Source organism: Manihot esculenta, chromosome 12, assembly GCF_001659605.2.
Source record: "Manihot esculenta cultivar AM560-2 chromosome 12, M.esculenta_v8, whole genome shotgun sequence".
NCBI classification, from domain to species: Eukaryota; Viridiplantae; Streptophyta; class Magnoliopsida; order Malpighiales; family Euphorbiaceae; genus Manihot; species Manihot esculenta.
This window is the reverse complement of record NC_035172.2, coordinates 6,150,130-6,167,535: the sequence shown is the minus strand read 5'-3', so window position 1 is coordinate 6,167,535 and position 17,406 is coordinate 6,150,130. Positions and strand designations below refer to the sequence as shown.

Sequence of the window (17,406 nt, the reverse complement as noted above, 5' to 3'; positions counted from 1 at the left end):
AAGACTAAATTACCCCATTATTTTCCTCCTCCTCCTCCTTCCTTTTCTTCTTCATCAATTCTTCCTCCTTCCGCTTCTTCTTCTTCTTCTTCTTCTTCTTCTTTTGCTTCTTTTTTCTTCTTCTTCTTCTCCTTCTCCTTCTTCTCCTTCTTTTCTCTTTTCTTTTTTTTTCTTCTTTTCTTCTTTCTCTTCTCTTCTTCTTCTTCTCCTTCTTCTCCTTCTTCTTCTTCTCCTTCTTCTCCTTCTTCTTCTTCTTCTTCTTTTTCTTCTTTTTCTTCTTTTTCTTCTTTTTCTTCTTTCTCTTCTCGTTCTTCTTCTTCTTCTCTTTCTTCTTTTGAGGAGGAGGAGGAGGAGGAAAGAAAAGACAGGGACTATTTCGTTGACAAAAAGAAACAATAAGGACGTTTTAATATATTTCTAAAAATATAGGGAGGGACGATTTCGTTGACAGAAAGAAATGATGAGGAGGGACTATTTTGTTGACGGAAAGAAACGATAAGGACGTTTTAATAGATATGAGAAAAGATATGGACTATTTTATTGATCGGAAAAAAACGATAAGGACGTTTTACTAGATATGAAAAAAGATAAAAACGTTTTAATAGATTTTTGAAAATATAAGGACTAACTTGTTAATAATAGCAATATCCAAAAACTAAATAAATAGTTTTATTTGAGGGCAAAGTTAGATTTTAAAAATTTTCTCTCTCTTCCTTTATCTAATTTTAACGGAAAAGAGGACGGAAGGACCATTTCATTAACGGAAAGAAAATATAAAGACGTTTTAATAAGTTTCTAAAAATACAGGGACTGACTTGTTAATAATGGTAATACCCAAGGACTAAATTGTAAATCTCCCAAAACTAAAATATATTATTTTAAAAACTATTAAACTATTTTTATATTTTTTATAATCTGAAAGGATTTAACTCTAATTAGCAAATTTCAACCTCTATACAATGGACCAAGCCATTCTATGAGGAAGTCATTCTATTCTATTTATACCATATACATAATGCGAGTATAATTTGAACGAAGTTCAACAAAACCACAGAAGTTACAAGCTAAGCAGATCAAAAAACTATATAGCTATAAAGTAGAAGTCTAAGATAACATATATATTAGCCTGTTAATCAGTGAGAAATTTTAACCACACAACTGCAGCAAAATCAGCATGAGAGTCAGGCTGAACTTTACATGATTCCAGGACACTCCTTGCAGCTTCCATGACTACTTGTCCATTAATATAATGTTGGCGACAGACAGGCATATAGACATCAGACCCACCAATTAATTCTGTCTGGGTCCCTACTGTCTTCCTTAAAGTAAAGAAGGCTCGTTTTCCACAAAGTTCACTTCGTGCAGTCAGCTTGGTTATAGTATCAGCGGGAGGAATAATGTCAAGCACAGATCCAAAGCTCCTCCTGCCAATCGAATGAGTTTTATCTCAATGTGAATCAATGTTTGCATAAAGAAAAGGAGGCATCAATAAGGTTCAAGTGTGGCGTTAATGGTCAAGTAACCGGCATCAATGACCCAGATAAAATAATCAATGGTTTAAGCACAATCGACTGTAAAATACACCATATCTATTCAACAGTTAAAATAACTCTTTATTTCACAATATGAACTTATTGGAGATCCAACAAAAAGAAAGCATCAAGTTTGCATAATGCAAGAACCCTAAAATTGCAAAAACTATACATTTTAAATTCATGTGAACTACTACAGCAAATACTGAAATTCACCCATGATTGAAAGAACTATACTGTAACACGCAGTATGCATTTCAAAATAGCCAGTGAGTGGTTATTGGAAATTATGACAATACTGAATATTCATATGTATCAACAGTACCTTAAATAATCCCCATCAAGCCCTGCTACAATTATAGTTTTCTCATCATGATCAGCAGCCTTGCAGCAGAAATCATAAAGGTCATCAAAAAATTGAGCTTCATCAATACAAATGACGTCAATCTGCCGACAAAGTGAGGTAATGAGAAGGCAAGGAAAAAAACATAACCCTGCCAGTTCATTTGAACTTGCACAACTAATTCTGAGCAGCAATACCAGTATATGTGTATGTGTATGTAATCTAAACAGTTCCAGTAATTTAATATCTGTATTAGTCCGTTATTAGATTGCTCTTACAGTAACAGAATTTTGACTATTTTGTATGACATGACCCAGGATCTGGATGATGCTTCTACCTGTCTTCAGTTCTACTCAAAGTTTGTAAAAATGGGAAAAGGAGCTCTGCAATTGAGTTTATTTCTCTATAACTTCCTTTGTAGATTTTTTCCCCCACATCTTTCTAATTGTTTAAATGAAAACCAAAAGCAAACCAGTCACATGTGTTTCAAGCATCTTCCAACTCATAAAATCAGTAGACAAAATCCTTGCTCAATTCTATTAGGCACAATTAAATCAGTAAAAGCCAAAAAAGAAATGCTTTTAACAGAAGGGGTAAGCATCATGTAGTCAACATTCATCATACATGAAGTAAAACGAGTACTTCATTTGTGGGTCTGTTAAAAAAACAGTTTACTTTAGATAAGCATCATCCCCAAGCTTATGTTGAAAGGAAGACAGATCAGGCAAAGCCCAGCATGGAAACTTTAATCCATCATGAGTAACCAGCGAATCATTAGCATATCTTGTGTCCTTGCTCGATTTGATCATCGCCACATTTCTACATGCAAAGAATTTCACCAATTGAACTTAAACAAGGAAAAATAAAATCAAAACAAGTGATTAAAAAACCCAAAATAATAAACCTGCCACTGTTGCTTTCGGACTTGATTCGACGTAGGAGAGCAGTAGTTTTGCCCGCGAACATGGGGCCCACAATGACATGAATCTCACCAGCTGGCTTGCAGCGTCTGTCCATGGAGCTCAATGACATAAAGGAGCTAAAGAGAGAGTGAAACTGCTGATTTAGAGAGAAGAAATTGGAGGATTTGCAGTGATGTTGACGTGGGGGAGAAGATTTCATGAGAATTGAGAGATGGGTTTTGAAAAATTGGAGGGAATGAATTGAATTTTAAGGGTTTGTGATTTTGGAGGGAAGGTGTAAAAATTGAAGATAAGTGGTAGTGCTTCGCCAAAAAAAATATAGTGATAATGGACATGTCAAATTGAAGAAGAAATTACGCCGCCAGCCAAAAATATTGCCTCTATGATGTGGGATGACCACTCCAATGGAGCAGCGTTTATGGCCATGGTCTAAGGCTGCATCAAAGTTGGCTTTGAAGACATTGATAAGCAGAGGTGTCCAGCTGACCTGTTGAGATAACCGCTGCTGAGTTAAAACCATGGAGCTGGAAGCCTGTTTGAACTCATCCAGAGAACCCACTGTATTCTTGATAACAGCCTGGACATCCTGCAACTCATGGCGAAACAGAAGAGCAATTCGGCATTTCCAGACTCCCCAAAGCACAAAGATTGCTTGCTGCACGAGCTCAGAATTGTTGTCATTGATTTTGATTAATGGCTCTGTTGTCTTTTACTTTGGTTACGGAATTTTTATTCATTAATATATCAACTAATAATTTTATTAATACATATTGTCATAGTTAATGTTTTTTTTTTATTAAAATTAAGTTATTTTATTATGTTTACAATAATAACTATTATATATTTTTCATATTTTAATTAATAATTATATAATATTTTATTTCTATTAATTATATTATAACTCATAATCCACAGGATATTTTGATTTTAATTAGATAATATGTTATAGTATTTAAGTGCGACGCCTATCATAGGGTCAAGATGGCCGAGTTGGTCTAAGGCGCCAGTTTCAGGTACTGGTCCGAAAGGGCATGGGTTCGAATCCCATTCTTGACATCAAATTTTCTTTTTCCCGTAATTACAATTAGCATAAGAAAAACCCAAAATACAGGATCAATGACATCGATCAAATTCTGAAATTCAAAGACAAAATTCAGATTCCTACAAAAATTGGGAAAAAATAGAATCAATTTAGGCATAAACTTCTCATTTTTATATTGGTCTTTTTCATCAACTGTGAGTTCCACTTCCTTTATCAGACCCACAAATCAATCCTTCTCTTCTCAGCTTCTCTTCCTTAGATTTTCTACAGAAAATCACCCAAGAATTCACCTCCAAAGCTATGCAAGTACCCACCAACGTAGACAAGCATAAGCAATACCCCAGCTTAGCATATGATCTGCTCTCTCCAATCACTTCAAATCCTTGAAAAACATTCACAACTCCCATCACCACGCAAGCATACCCAACAAAATGGTGGTAAGATTTCCAATATTTTCTATACTTGTTTGTGGTCTTCGGCCTGAACAATAGTGCCAGCGTCTGCAGAGCCCCCAAGCAGAACACTGCAAATCCAAGCTTCCTGTGGAGACTATAAACAACCCCAGGTGATAATTCTCCAAGCTTTATTCCAATTGCAAATCCCACAGTTCCTAAAAAGAATCCAGAGAGTTGTATTCCTGCATGAGCATAGAACCAAGCTGGCCCTAATGCTTGAATGTGTCGCAAATATCTTGCAGTGACAACCCCAGTTGGCAATAAAACACCCCACGACACAGCGTTTAGGATTCCGTGTGCTATTTTCCATGTCTTTATGTCGTTTTTGTGAGCAGCAGTGAAGCCTGACAAGACATCAATGGTGGCAATCGAAGATAAGTCATTGGAAGTCGTCGGATGGATGGTTGGGGAGTAGCCTTGGACATATAGGCCACGGTTCCACACAAAGTGAATCTTAGTTTTGTTTGGTGCTACTTTTAGTGTTGCATATATTTGAACAGCAGCACCGTTATGTATGGTGGCCAGTTTGCCACCGTAGAGCGTGGCAGAGGAGGAGAGAAGGTGGATATCTAAAGGACGAGAGAGTAGTGGCGATTTTTGCAGCTTAACAGTCGGGTCCAAAATGTAAGGCAATACAACAAGTTGGCCAGAATTTGGATCTGGAAAGGCAATTAAAGCACGAGTGCCAGTCATTTCAGCGGAGGTAGGATTGATTCCCCAGCCAACCCAGCCAGAAGGTGAAATAAAGGTCCCAGAGAAAACAAGATCTAGAGTGGAATTGTGGGCATGAAAGGTCCAAGCCATCGAAGCTTGCTGAGTAGGAAGCGTCATACATTTTTCAAAGGTTTTAGAAGAAGAGATGGTGGTGCAGTGAGCAGAAAAAGCAAGGTGGCCATTGGAGAAGAAGAGAAAGGAGAGGAAAATGAAAAGCATGGTGAGAAAATCAGACATGGAAGAGGACACAAGCTTATGTGTGTGAGATTTATGTGTGTGGTGGTAATAATGAGTTTTGTGGGGAATGAATGAGTGAGATGGAGGCTAGCTAGTATAATGAGAAAATGGTGTTTTTTGCTTTTAGTGCTTAGCTTAGAAGAAAAGGAAAATTGAAGTGGTAGTTTCGGTGGATGTGAAGATGAAGTGTTGAATTTGTTTGATTGTGTTGTTGATGAATTTAAAGGAGGATTATTTTCAGTGGGGGACCTCATCATCAACTGTGTTACTTTGCTTTGCTTGTCTTTCAAGTCTATATCTATATTAGCAAAAATATTTAGATATGAATATTAAAATAATGCTTGGCACTTTTACTATAATTGAAAAGATGCCAAATGGCATAATTAAGAGAATAAAATTTATTAGCATTTGAAATTCAAAGTAGAAAGATATAGATTTAACATTTAAAGAATCAAATAAATAGTGTGTACAACTATTTTATTATAATAATATTTATAATTTTCAACTTATGGATATGATAGTTAAATCAATTTATACATGTTAAAGTTTATTTTTATATTCGATTCAAAAAAAAGTTTATTTTTATATAATTTTAAAATATACTAATAAGTATATATTCTGTACCATCCCATGCAAAAAAAAAAGAAATTGAAACTAAAGTTTTTTGTGTGTGTATATAAAAAAAAATGGTTCTCGATGGAAATTATTATACAGAATGTGTTTAAGAGGGTAAATTGGGTATTATCAATTTTCCAAATATTTCTTACATTTATTATATGTATTTGTATTTAATCAATATAATAGAATTAAATGTGAAATTTCAAAAAAAAGGTAACTTCTTTAAAAATTAAATTTAGTATTATATATAACTCGATACTTTCATATTTTTCTATTTCTTAAACTTAATTTCTTCTTTCCTCTTTCCATGGAAGACAATCTGCGTCAATTGAATATCGATAAAAAAGAATATGTTGTTGTCCCTATTAAGAATTTCAGAGATATTTCGATCGTCGCTTATGATTTTTATATGGTGGGGATGTTTTTCATATATAATTCAATCAATTTTCAGAATATGCAGATCTTTTTAGCAGATTTATAGCATCCTTTAGAGATGTATCTATTATGGAATTAGAGGCAAAAAGATATTTGTTTCGATTTTTTAATAATGTTGATTTTGAAAATATAAGAAATGTTAATTTGACAGACAACAATGAAGCGGCTCATCCCGTCAAAGGTCAGAATAGCTAAATGCAATGATCGTCCTGTATTGGAACTGTCGAGAACTCGGTAATTCTCAGACAGTTAATGCATTGAAAGATTTTGTTACTAGTTACAAGTCAGACATTTTATTTTTGATGAAAACAAAAACCCTTAGTTCTCGTATGAAATTTTTTCATAATTTTTTATATTTTGATAGTTGATTCTCAGTCGATAGATAATGATTGAGAGGAGATTTTTCGTTAATATGGGAAAGTCATGTGTTTGTTTGGTTTTTCTTCAAATTTTATTGATTCAGTTGTTTCGAAAGATAATGTTCCATGGAAGTTTATTAGTTATTATGGGTTTTCGAAATTGCAACGATGATGTCAGTTTTGAAATATTATTCGATCTTTATCTCGCAAAAACTCTCTTTCGTGGCTTTATTCGGGAGACTTTAATGATTTATACTCGAGAGACAAGAAAGAAGGAGTAACATTTTTGCTAAATTATCTTATGCAGGGCTTTGATTTTGAATGATTGTAAATTTTTGTTAGACCCTAAAACTAATATTTTTGTTAGATAAATTTGTCTAAATACTATTCTATTTGCTCATACTTTGGCTAGAGAATCTATTTGCATAATCATTTTTGTTTGAAATAATATTTCTTTTTATTTGATGAAATTTTATTTGCTTTAAAAAAATATAATTAAATGTGAAATTTATAATAATTTTATTTTATTTATTATTTATTATTTATTTATTAATTGAGAGTGTGTATATATAAAAAAGAAATTTTCTTACACCTACATTTTATATTCACTTTTTCCAAAATTGCAAAAGCAAACACAATCAATAAGCTAATGAAGATGACAGGTGATTTACCAAAAATAATTTCAAAAAAAAAAAAAATTTTACACTCCCTTTATTTTATGCAAAATATTAAAAAAATATTTTTTTATATTTTATGACCTTCGAAATATTTAAAAAAAGTAATCAATAAAAATTATTTTTTAATTAAAAAAATAAATTATTTAAAAAAATAATTTTCTCTTTTTAAAAAAACTATATATAAATTTATTAATAAAGGTTATATTTTAAATCTAGTAATTAATTCCACCATTAATTATAATTGTATAAAAAATTTTAAAATATCCCAATGAAACACTAATTAATAGACAGTTTTATAAAATTGAAAAATCACTTAACAAATTTTTTTATACTATAAAAATTAAATAATATGATATTTAATTGTTAAAAATAATAAAATGATTAATTAGTAAATGTTTTTAAAAATTTTATAAATATTTTAATATAATTTTTAAAATGGAGTGATTAATTAATAATTTTTTTATTCTATGAATATTAAATAATAAATTTTTTTATTTTTTTATTAGTTTTATATTTGAGATAAAGAATTTTTCAAGAAGTGAAGTTAACTTTTTTTTTTTGTCATTTATTTTGTTTAAAGCAAACGAAATCAATTCTTTCTAATTTAAAGAATTTTTAATTTAAAAAATTTTTGTATTAAAACTCATTTATCTTATATTATCGTTTAGAACTTCTTTCTTGTAATACCCGGCTAGATTTCGGTATCGGAATTCCTATCCTCTGGTGGAATCTCGGATGTCGGAAGTCTCTAGTAGGGTAGAAACATGTTTTCATAAAATGTTTCAATGTATTTCATGGTTTTACGTAAAAAGGAAATGAGTTTTTGCATGAAAATAATCTTGGAGGAAGACCCAGGTTCGGCCGCCGAACCTCAAGTTCGGCCGCCGAACATGCATGCACTTCGGGAGTGCTTTAGGCCCCCGAAAGCATAAGTGAGGGAAGCCCAGGTTCGGCCGCCAAACCTTATGTTCGGCCGCTGAACATGGCATGCATGCGGAGGCACGTTCGGCTCCCGAATGTGGCCTGGTCAGCCACCTATAAAGGGGTCCCTTAGCCGAAAACGGGCGAGTTTTTCTCCCTACTTTCAGCCAAGGTGAGCTCTCCGCTGTCCCTCACTGATCTTGAGTTTCTTCCTTCAAATCTTTCACGATTTTCACTAGTTTTCACTTTGTTTTGAAGATTTTCAAGTATAAAGCGAGTTTTAGAGCTTTGAGGTTCAAGAAACTCAAATCTCTCCCATCTCCGAGCATGGGTCGTTTTCCTCTCGATCTTCAAGAGGTAAGGGCCGATCTTGAGCTCACTTTATGTTTTAAACAAGTTATAAGTTGTTTCATGAAGTAGAAATGCATGTTTAGGTTGTTTTGAGTTTATGGGTTTAATGAGTGTTTTTGAGCAATGTGGGTATGTTTGATGTATTGTAGTTGGGGTTTAGGCTAGTTTGAGACCCCTATGAGCTTGTATGCTTGTTTGTGTATGTTTGGGAGTGTTGTAGAATAGGTTTATGCATGTTTGAAAGGTTTGGGAGGCGTTTGTGCATGTTGGAGCTGAGTTTCTGCCACTTTGGAGAAACTCAGGTTCGGCCGCCGAAGGAACTTTCGGCCGCCGAACCCGCTTGTGGAAGCAGCCTTCGGCTGCCGAAGCCTGCCCCCGAAAGAGGACTTTCGTCTCTGGAGGGCAGTTTCGGCCGCCGAAAGTGCCGCCGAACATGCATGAGTTTCGTCTCTGTCTGGGAGTTTCGGCCGCCGAACCTGCCTGACTTTCGGCTCTGGAGGGACTTTCGGCCGCCGAACTTGCCGCCGAAAGTGCCCTGTTCAGCCTTCCTTTGCATGTATTCCATGAATGTTTTGAGGTGTTTTTAGGGGGTTTTTGGGGAGTATTCCAGAGTCATGTTCATGTATGTTTGGTTCCTCATTTGAGTCCACCTGTGTAGGTTCGGACCCGAGGACCTCAGCAGTGAGTTCAGCTGTTTCCGTGTCTGTCAGAGCTAGCCAGAGGTGAGTGGAATAACTCTTATGCTTTAAAATAAATAAACCAGTTTTAGCATGATTCACGCATCATGAATGCCATGAGATATAATAGGGTGCTTGCATTAGAACTCACGAATATGTTGCATTGCATAATATGTTGATGATGCGGATGAATGTTGAATGATCCTTTAGTCCTCATATGTCACGATATGATGATGATACAATACGGAAGACCAGTGAGGCCCATTCTACGCCCCTGGCACCATGTAAGAGAAAGACCAGTGAGGCCCATTCTACGCCCCTGGCACAGTTGGAATGTTATGTTATGCTATGTTATGTAAGAGAAAGACCAGTGAGACTCATTCTACGCCCCTGGCACAGTTGGACCAGGTAGAGGACTATTGGTGACAACTTCATCCTTGATGTGATATGATTGTGATATGATGCATTCCATGTTACCATATGTTTTAAATGTTTGATTATTCTGCTCACTGGGCTTTATAGCTCACCCCTCTCCCTTAACTCCCAGGTTTGCAGGTACAGGGTAGACCAGGAGGTCAGCAAGAGTAATGAAGTCTTGGTTTTGTAATAGATAGTGTGGACATGAAAAATGTTGAGATATTATGTATAAGTACAGTATAGAAATGTAATGTAATGTAAAAATGTTCTTGGATGTTAGAGGTGTGCTTGACCATAGAGTATTGTTATCCCTTTTAATACATGATCTCAGATGTTTTATGATGTATATGTAAACCAACTCAACGCATGTTATGTCACCCATTGGGGCTTTGGTGAGATCCCAAAGAGGGGTCAATGTTTATAGTTATGTTTATGTTCAGTGCATGCACATGTTGAGTTTGGTGTATGAGAGAATGTATAAAAGAAAAGTTTTAATTTTTATGTATATTCTTGATCATGTATGGGATTAAAACATGTTTACAAGTTTTATGTCAGGCTTGCTACGGGTTCCGGCGGCCTTAAGCCGACCTGGATCCTAGCGCCGGTAGCGGTCCGATTTCCGGGTCGTTACATTTCTAATTTAAAGATTTTTTCCTATTTTTTATATTTAAAAATAATTCAAATAATTTGTCTTTGTAAAAATTTATTTGAATTATTTATACTTTGAAAACTTGTTTTGGACATAAAAAATTTTAAACATCATATAAATTATTTCAAAAACTTGAATATGCAAAAAAATAAAAGATATTTAGTCCCCATTTATTTGTAGAAATAATTTATATCATGGAAATTATTTTATATGAAAAATATTTTTTAATAAAATAACTTATTTTTTATTATTTAATTTTAATTTAAAAATAAAATATATTACTAAATTTATATATAAAAATACTATAGAAAACAACTTTATCTTTAAAATAATTTAATTTTTCTACTAATAAGAAAAATATTTTATATTAATTTTTTAAATAAAAAAATATGAAAAATATTTTTTTAAAAAAAATTTCTGTAAAATAGATGGAGCTTAAAGCAAAAAAATTTCCCTATCTATTTAAAAAGCCATCACTAATTTAAAACTAAATCCTACTTTTATTCATTTTCAACTTTAATTTCTTTAACCTCCATAATAAACATTCAAATAGAACAATTATTTATATAAATACATAATAATTTCTGATTTTTTTTTCTAAAATCTAAGTTGAATAAATCTTGAAAATAAACATCAGACTATTATTATTATTATTATTATTATTATTATTATTATTATTATTATTATTGAGTAGAGGATTGAAATATAGAAATTAAAAACCTAAGACTATCATATGTGTGATATATTAAAAACACCCTTTTATATAATTTTTGAAATTTTACATTTATAATATATGAAACCCACTAATTTAAAAAAATAAATTTACTAAAAATATTATTATATTTTTTTTTTGGAAAAAATATAATAATATTTTAATGCAAGCCAAATGTAGGAATTTGTCATTTCCTGATGTCACTTTCCTAGACTATTAAGATCATATCATATGTATCCTGAAACATATTCTATAAATAGAATGGAGTAATATTTATGTCCTTTAATTTTTTTTTAAGTGATATGAGAATTTATATAATAAAATAATTGATAATTTTTTTTAAAGTATTTAACTGTGTTGGTTTTATAGCGTAGAGAACATCAATTCTACTTAATAAAAAAAAAAGGCTAGAATAATTTGTATTCGTTTATAAATTTTGTTTGCATTTTGTTAAATTCTTATAGTGAGTGAATGAATTTTAAATTTTTTTAAATTAATTTCAATATTTAACAATAATTTGCACTAAATTATAATTTATATCCAAAATTAAAAACATTTTACCATAAAATAACAATTATCATAAACATTTGGAGTTTTATATTTAGTTGGCCAATGAATATCAATTTTGGCTACCACTGCAACAAGTGCAAAAAAAATTATGACATTAAATTCAGAATTAAAAATTGGGATAAAAATTATGAAAACACACAGTTTTTTTTATAGTTACATATAGTTTTGGGCATATTGTTGAAAAATTACAATGTTTTTTCCCTTTTGTGATTATAGTTAATCCTTTCACTTGTCAATTATATAAAGAGAAAATTATTATTTAGTCCTTATAGTATAACAAAACTAATAAGTTAGTTCCCATATTTTCATAAATACACTAAATAGTCCTTGTAGTTTAGAAAATTGTATTAAGAGGCCCCTCCCATTAAGTTTTAGCACTATTATTGTTAATATGTACAGTAAAAAGTGAGAGAGAAGCTAACGGTAATAGTGCAAAACTAACAGTAACAATGTTAAACATTAATAGGAAGGACCTTTTAGTTGAGTTTTCAAAAGTGCAAGGGCTATTTAGTGTACTTTTGCAAACATAAGGATTAACTAGTTAGTTTTACCACATTATAGGAACTAAATAATAATTTTTTATTTATATAAACAACTTTTTATATTTACTTCTAATAAATTCTACATTAATGTTAATGCCGCATATTAAAATGTCTAGTGTTTATTTATTTATTTTAGTAGCCCTAGATTGATTGCTAAAAGTATGTGATTGTTAAGATCAAACTACTTGGTTGAAATGTTTGGTGCTGTGTTCTTACTTCTTATTATGTGGAATATCCTTAGATTTCTAGATGCACAAGTTTAACTTAGTTTACAAATCGCTTTGAAAAACAAAAGGGTGGCCTTGCACAAAGCATCTTACACTTGTGGGCTGGAAGGGTTGATGTACGCAATTTTACCTCTGCTTTACACAGAGGTTATGGCCTGAACTTGTGACTTTCATGTAAAAATGGAGTAACTTCACTGCTACACCAAAGCTGCCCTCTAAATAGCTTTTAACAGGATGGAAATATAATTGCCAAATAACTTGGGTTTAAATTTAAATGTGGAATAGCAATTTCACTAACTTTTCATTAAAGTTTAAACTGTATAATAATTATTAAACACAGTAAATTTTGTAAAATTTTTGAGGTACAAGTTTCAAATGCAAGTGAGGAATAGCTATTCATTAGTCATTGAATAGCTACTCGACTCCTTTCCCATTCATTCTGAAATTAAACACATCCACAGAACATAAGCTATTATATTGCTTACAAAGACAAAAAACATTTTACTCATAATGAGGTTGATGACAGAACAACTGACCAGAGTTCTTGAATATTTGTGGATATACTGACACAGAGGGGTAAACATGTGCGTGGACATGCTGGAATTCTGGCCTCTACCACTGTCTGCTTCTATCATGAAAGAAAACTTATTCTTCCCATTGATTGAAGATTTGGTCCTGAAAGTGCATGAGCCTGAGGGATGCCATTTGAAACTGAATCACCAGCCTGCCAGACATGATTAACAGTAGTTCCATTTTCTAGTGGGCCAACAATAGCAAAGATGGTCATCTCATTGTTATAATAGGTTGCAGAGATGTTGGAAACCTTAAAGCTGAGAGTATCAGGTTGCATTGATGGGTTCATACTGGTTACTGGAGTTGGATAAGCAGTCATGCTTCCATCAGAATTTTGAAAAGCAACTACTGCCTGTGATCCAACCATGCCTGTTCCAGTTGGGTTGATTGCCCATGCAATCCATCCCGTAGGGGCTTGGTTGGTTTTGTATGCTATGTGAATGCTTCTTGTGGAGGCAGAGTAGTTCCAGTGGAGTTGAGCTTGCAGCGACGGAAGGTCGATGCAGGAATCAAAGACTTGGTTATTTGGAAAGGTAAAATTTGAGCATGATTGAGCATGGGTGAGTAGGACCAAAGCGAGAAGTATGCCAACCAGCAATGTGAGTTTGGAGGCTATGTCCATAGGGATATTGATGTTCAAAGGCTTACTCAGACTATTGTGCACCTGGCCGGCAATGGAGAGAAAGGTTTGCAGCTTGGCAAAGAAAGTCTGTTTCTGTTATTACTTGATGGAGACCAAGTTTTCAGGATTCAGGCAACTGAATTTTCAGGAGCAATTCCATAGGTGAGGGATAACACTTGTTAGAGTCCGTTTTAATAGGTGCGGGGTCGAGTAGATAGTCTATGGTTGTTGACTGGTTAATTATAATGTTCCTTTGCATGCCATGTTAGTATAGTTGGATTTAATTGTAATGACAGAGTCATGAAAGTTTGCTTCTTTTTCTATGATGAGTTTATAAAATTTTCTTGCAAGTGTTTTCTCCAATACTGCAACAGTGTCATTTCCAACCGAATCCAAATTCGACAATACCATGTCTGGAAATTGGTGGACACTATCTGATAAACCACCTGGAGAATAGGAGGAAACTTGCAGTTTTGTTTAGGAAAAGAAATGCATATGATATGTATCTTTCTAGAATTTTTTGTTTAATGATTGATGTATAAAGTATGTTTTGTCCAGAAAACAAGTTCATGACATGCACATGACTTGGTGTGTTAGATAGGAAATGGGAGATGTAGATGTGATAAGATGAGTGAGGAAGAAGAAATCTTTCAGGTGAAGAGAGCAAGTCAAGAGCAGACAAGAAATGTTTTTTTACTTGTAAGAAAATACAATATGCAAGGAAAAGCAGGGAAATTTGAATATTTCATCAGAGCTGATGTGGTGGTTTTGGCTTGCAGGCTTAGGTCCAGAATGGCTGCTAATAATGCTAGTCCTGGAAGAAGCAGAATATTTTATCCTGTTTGTTCTGTAAATGCTGTTAAAGATTTGATTATTTCATCAGAGCTGACTGGTTCTTTGTTTACTCAGCAAAATTCAGGCAAATGTGAAAGACTAAGAAAATTCAGTTGAATTTTTTTGGAATATTCCACTCTTTTTTTAAGGAAATTTATTCAAGTTAGATGTATGATCCTAATTTTAACATTTTTATCTATTATACATTTTAATTTTAATCGTGATCTAATAAATACCTAAATTTAAAAAAAAAGTTATTTTTAAATATAATTTTGCTAAATTTATAATTTAAAGTTATGTTTAAAGTAATTTTATAAATTTATGATTAAATTTATGGTTTTAAAATTGTGTTTAAAAGTAATTTTTTAAATACATGATTTTAAAAGTGATATTTAAAAGTTTTTTTTTTAAATTTAAGTATTTAAAATATATTTTTTAAAAATTTAAATATTTATTAGAGTACGGTTGGAATGTCTGATAAATAAAAATAAAAATAATAAAGTAGGTGTGATAAAATAGAAGTGTGCTGAGTGTTGAATAGGATTTTGCAAAATGGCCAAATGAATTTTTAGTAGAGAAATAAAACAGGGAACATTAGCAGCCATCCATCATTAATGAATAATCCAAAATTAAATATATTCTTAGTTTACTCAAACCATTTAATTTAGGATCAAAAATTCCATTTTTGACAGAAAAAAAATATAATAATTATTTTTTAAATATATTTTAATAATAGAGTTATAAAAAAATAATTTTTCATTTTTCATTAATTAGATACTTGATTGAAAAAATAAGAGTTGAGATACGAATTATCCAATTCTAAAAGTTCAAACACCATCTGGAAATTAGATAATTTACAAACACAATCAGATTTAAAATAATATATGAAATTTTTTCATAATTATAAATATTGTGATGAAATGTTAATTTGAAAGTTAATCAATTAATAATAAGAATGAATAGAAACAATATTGGAAGGGAATGTAAACAAATGTGAATAATGGAATGAATATTTGAGTATATAACAAGAAAACTACACCTGAGCCAGTCTCTACTTTTAAATCACCCCAAAAATACCTCCAACTCAAATAATAACCTATACAAAGATATGGGTAAACTAAAAAATAACAATAATAAAGAATAGAAAAAAAAAACAACCAAGATAGGAGAAGTCTAGAGTGTCAGCTATGTCCTAAGCATCATATCCATTAGTCCCATTGACATGCTTATTGGAGCTGGCTGTTTGCTTTCTTTTGAGTACAATGATCCAAGTAGAAACCTCCAGGAGAGCTGCAACAGCACCCAAGAATATGATAATTCCAGTGTAGATCTTTTTCCATTTCTTCTCTGGGTCTAAAATGTCAAAACCCTCATAGATGTTTATGATGCTAAGGGCGATGGTTGCATATCCAATGGAATGGTGGTAGATGTTCCAGTACAATCTGTATTTGTGATCTGGCTTTGGCCTCAACAGCAGAGCAAATACCTGCACACCGTTTAATTCCTCTGTTAAGAGATATCATTAACAATTTTTTTATTCTTATATCTAGCAGATAAAATAAAGAATTTAACAAGACACAAAGATTGACTCTTTAGGCAAAAAAAAAAAAGAAAAAGAAAAAAACACCTACAAGAAAAGATTAATTACCTGAAGAGTTGCAAAGCAAAACAGGGTTATGCCAATATTTCTGTGTTTGCTGTATTTGATTCCAGGAGAATCGCTGCCGAGTTTAAGACCAGTTCCCCATCCAGCAACTCCAATGATATATGCAGATGATTGGCAAGCTGCATGTAGATAAAACCAAGCTGGGTTTGCTACCTTGAACACCTTCAAGTATCTTGCTATCATTATTCCCATTGGCATCAGAATTCCCCAGCTCACTGCGTTTAGTACTCCATGAACCTGAAAATTTTTCAATAGAAAACCACCATTACAATCCATTCTTTTATTGGTTATCACTCAGTTATAATGAAATTGATTGACTTTGATTGCTTACATTCTTCTTACTGCTTGTTCGGACGGTTCCTGCAACTGTTGCTCCAGTCTCAAAATTAATGGTCCCTACTGATGCTTTGTTTGCTGAATCCATGGCATGAGGATTAAAGCTAGTTCCACTCATGGTACCTTCCTGCCACACTTGGTTGGTCGATATCAGGCTACTCGTAAGATGCAGAGTAGCAAAGATTATCATATCGCCATTTGAATACTCTGCTTTAAGATTGGAGACCTGAAAACTCAAATCGCCAGGTTGCATAGACGGGGATAAGCTGGTTATTGGGGTGGTATAAGCAGTCGGGACGCCGCTGGAGTTGTGAAAAGCCAGAATAGCCTGTGACCCCACCATCTGTTGGCCGTTGGGATTGAGAGCCCATGCAACCCAACCGTTTGTGGATGCTCCAGTCTTGCGAAAAGCAATATCAGCTGTGAGGTTCGTTGGATGGTGATTCCAATAGAGGAAAGAACTCAACACAGGAAGATCGCTGCAGGAAGTAAATAATTGATTGCTGGAGAAACTATGGCCCCTGCATGTTTGAGCCAAAGATGATGGAACAAATAAGGAGAGAAGCAGAGCACAAGAGAACAAGACAGTTCCCCAAGAATTCGCCATGGCTGTGAAAAAGGCGATAGCAATTGCAGAGATATTTTGGATTGATCTTGGCTTGAGGGATCCAGAACTTGAGATGTATTATATATATAGAGGAGTCTCCTAGTTGCATTCAACTAGGAAAAGCAGGCTTCTTGGAAAGCAGGTTTCTGTGACCAATTCCGCCTGGAATATGGAGAAGGAAATTGGTAAATAACAAAAAAAATAAGTAGAAAAATAGAGTAAAAAATTATATAATTTTAAATCAATATTGGAAAAGGAGAAGGAAATTGCAGGTAAAGGTATCTGGTTTCCCGTGGAAGCAGCGAAGCAGGCGAGAAAGCCCATTGGGGTGTTGGCCTATTGCCTAGTCAGCTAATTTTGATACCTA

The 17,406-nt window shown here is 33.1% G+C and overlaps 4 protein-coding genes and 1 non-coding gene across 5 annotated transcripts; 1 reads left to right on the top strand and 4 right to left on the bottom strand.

Moving 5' to 3' along the window:
* Positions 1-1,060: 1,060 nt before the first annotated feature.
* LOC110607948 (thymidine kinase a) lies at positions 1,061-3,524 on the bottom strand. Its single transcript, XM_043948631.1, is given in 4 exon segments — positions 1,061-1,424; positions 1,858-1,979; positions 2,544-2,694; positions 2,780-3,524. Coding segments are annotated over 4 exon segments (786 nt in total). The 5' UTR covers positions 2,998-3,524; the 3' UTR covers positions 1,061-1,129.
* Positions 3,525-3,773: 249 nt separating this feature from the next.
* Positions 3,774-3,854, top strand: TRNAL-CAG. The gene has a single exon. It is a non-coding gene; the product is annotated as a tRNA-Leu (tRNA).
* LOC110607947 (cytochrome b561 and DOMON domain-containing protein At2g04850) lies at positions 3,833-5,425 on the bottom strand. The gene has a single exon (XM_021747121.2). It carries the CDS (start codon positions 5,244-5,246, stop codon positions 4,029-4,031), a length of 1,218 nt encoding a protein of 405 aa, XP_021602813.1. The 5' UTR covers positions 5,247-5,425; the 3' UTR covers positions 3,833-4,028.
* A 7,280-nt stretch (positions 5,426-12,705) lies between these two features.
* Positions 12,706-13,944, bottom strand: LOC110607943 (cytochrome b561 and DOMON domain-containing protein At5g47530). The gene has a single exon (XM_021747117.2). The coding sequence runs from the start codon at positions 13,594-13,596 to the stop codon at positions 13,033-13,035; it is 564 nt and encodes a 187-aa protein (XP_021602809.1). The 5' UTR covers positions 13,597-13,944; the 3' UTR covers positions 12,706-13,032.
* A 1,522-nt stretch (positions 13,945-15,466) lies between these two features.
* Positions 15,467-17,076, bottom strand: LOC122721323 (cytochrome b561 and DOMON domain-containing protein At5g47530-like). Its single transcript, XM_043948579.1, has 3 exons — positions 16,428-17,076; positions 16,079-16,333; positions 15,467-15,916 (listed from the first exon to the last, which is right to left on the bottom strand). Exons 1-3 carry the CDS (start codon positions 17,037-17,039, stop codon positions 15,623-15,625), a joined length of 1,161 nt encoding a protein of 386 aa, XP_043804514.1. The 5' UTR covers positions 17,040-17,076; the 3' UTR covers positions 15,467-15,622.
* Between the last annotated feature and the right edge of the window lie 330 nt (positions 17,077-17,406).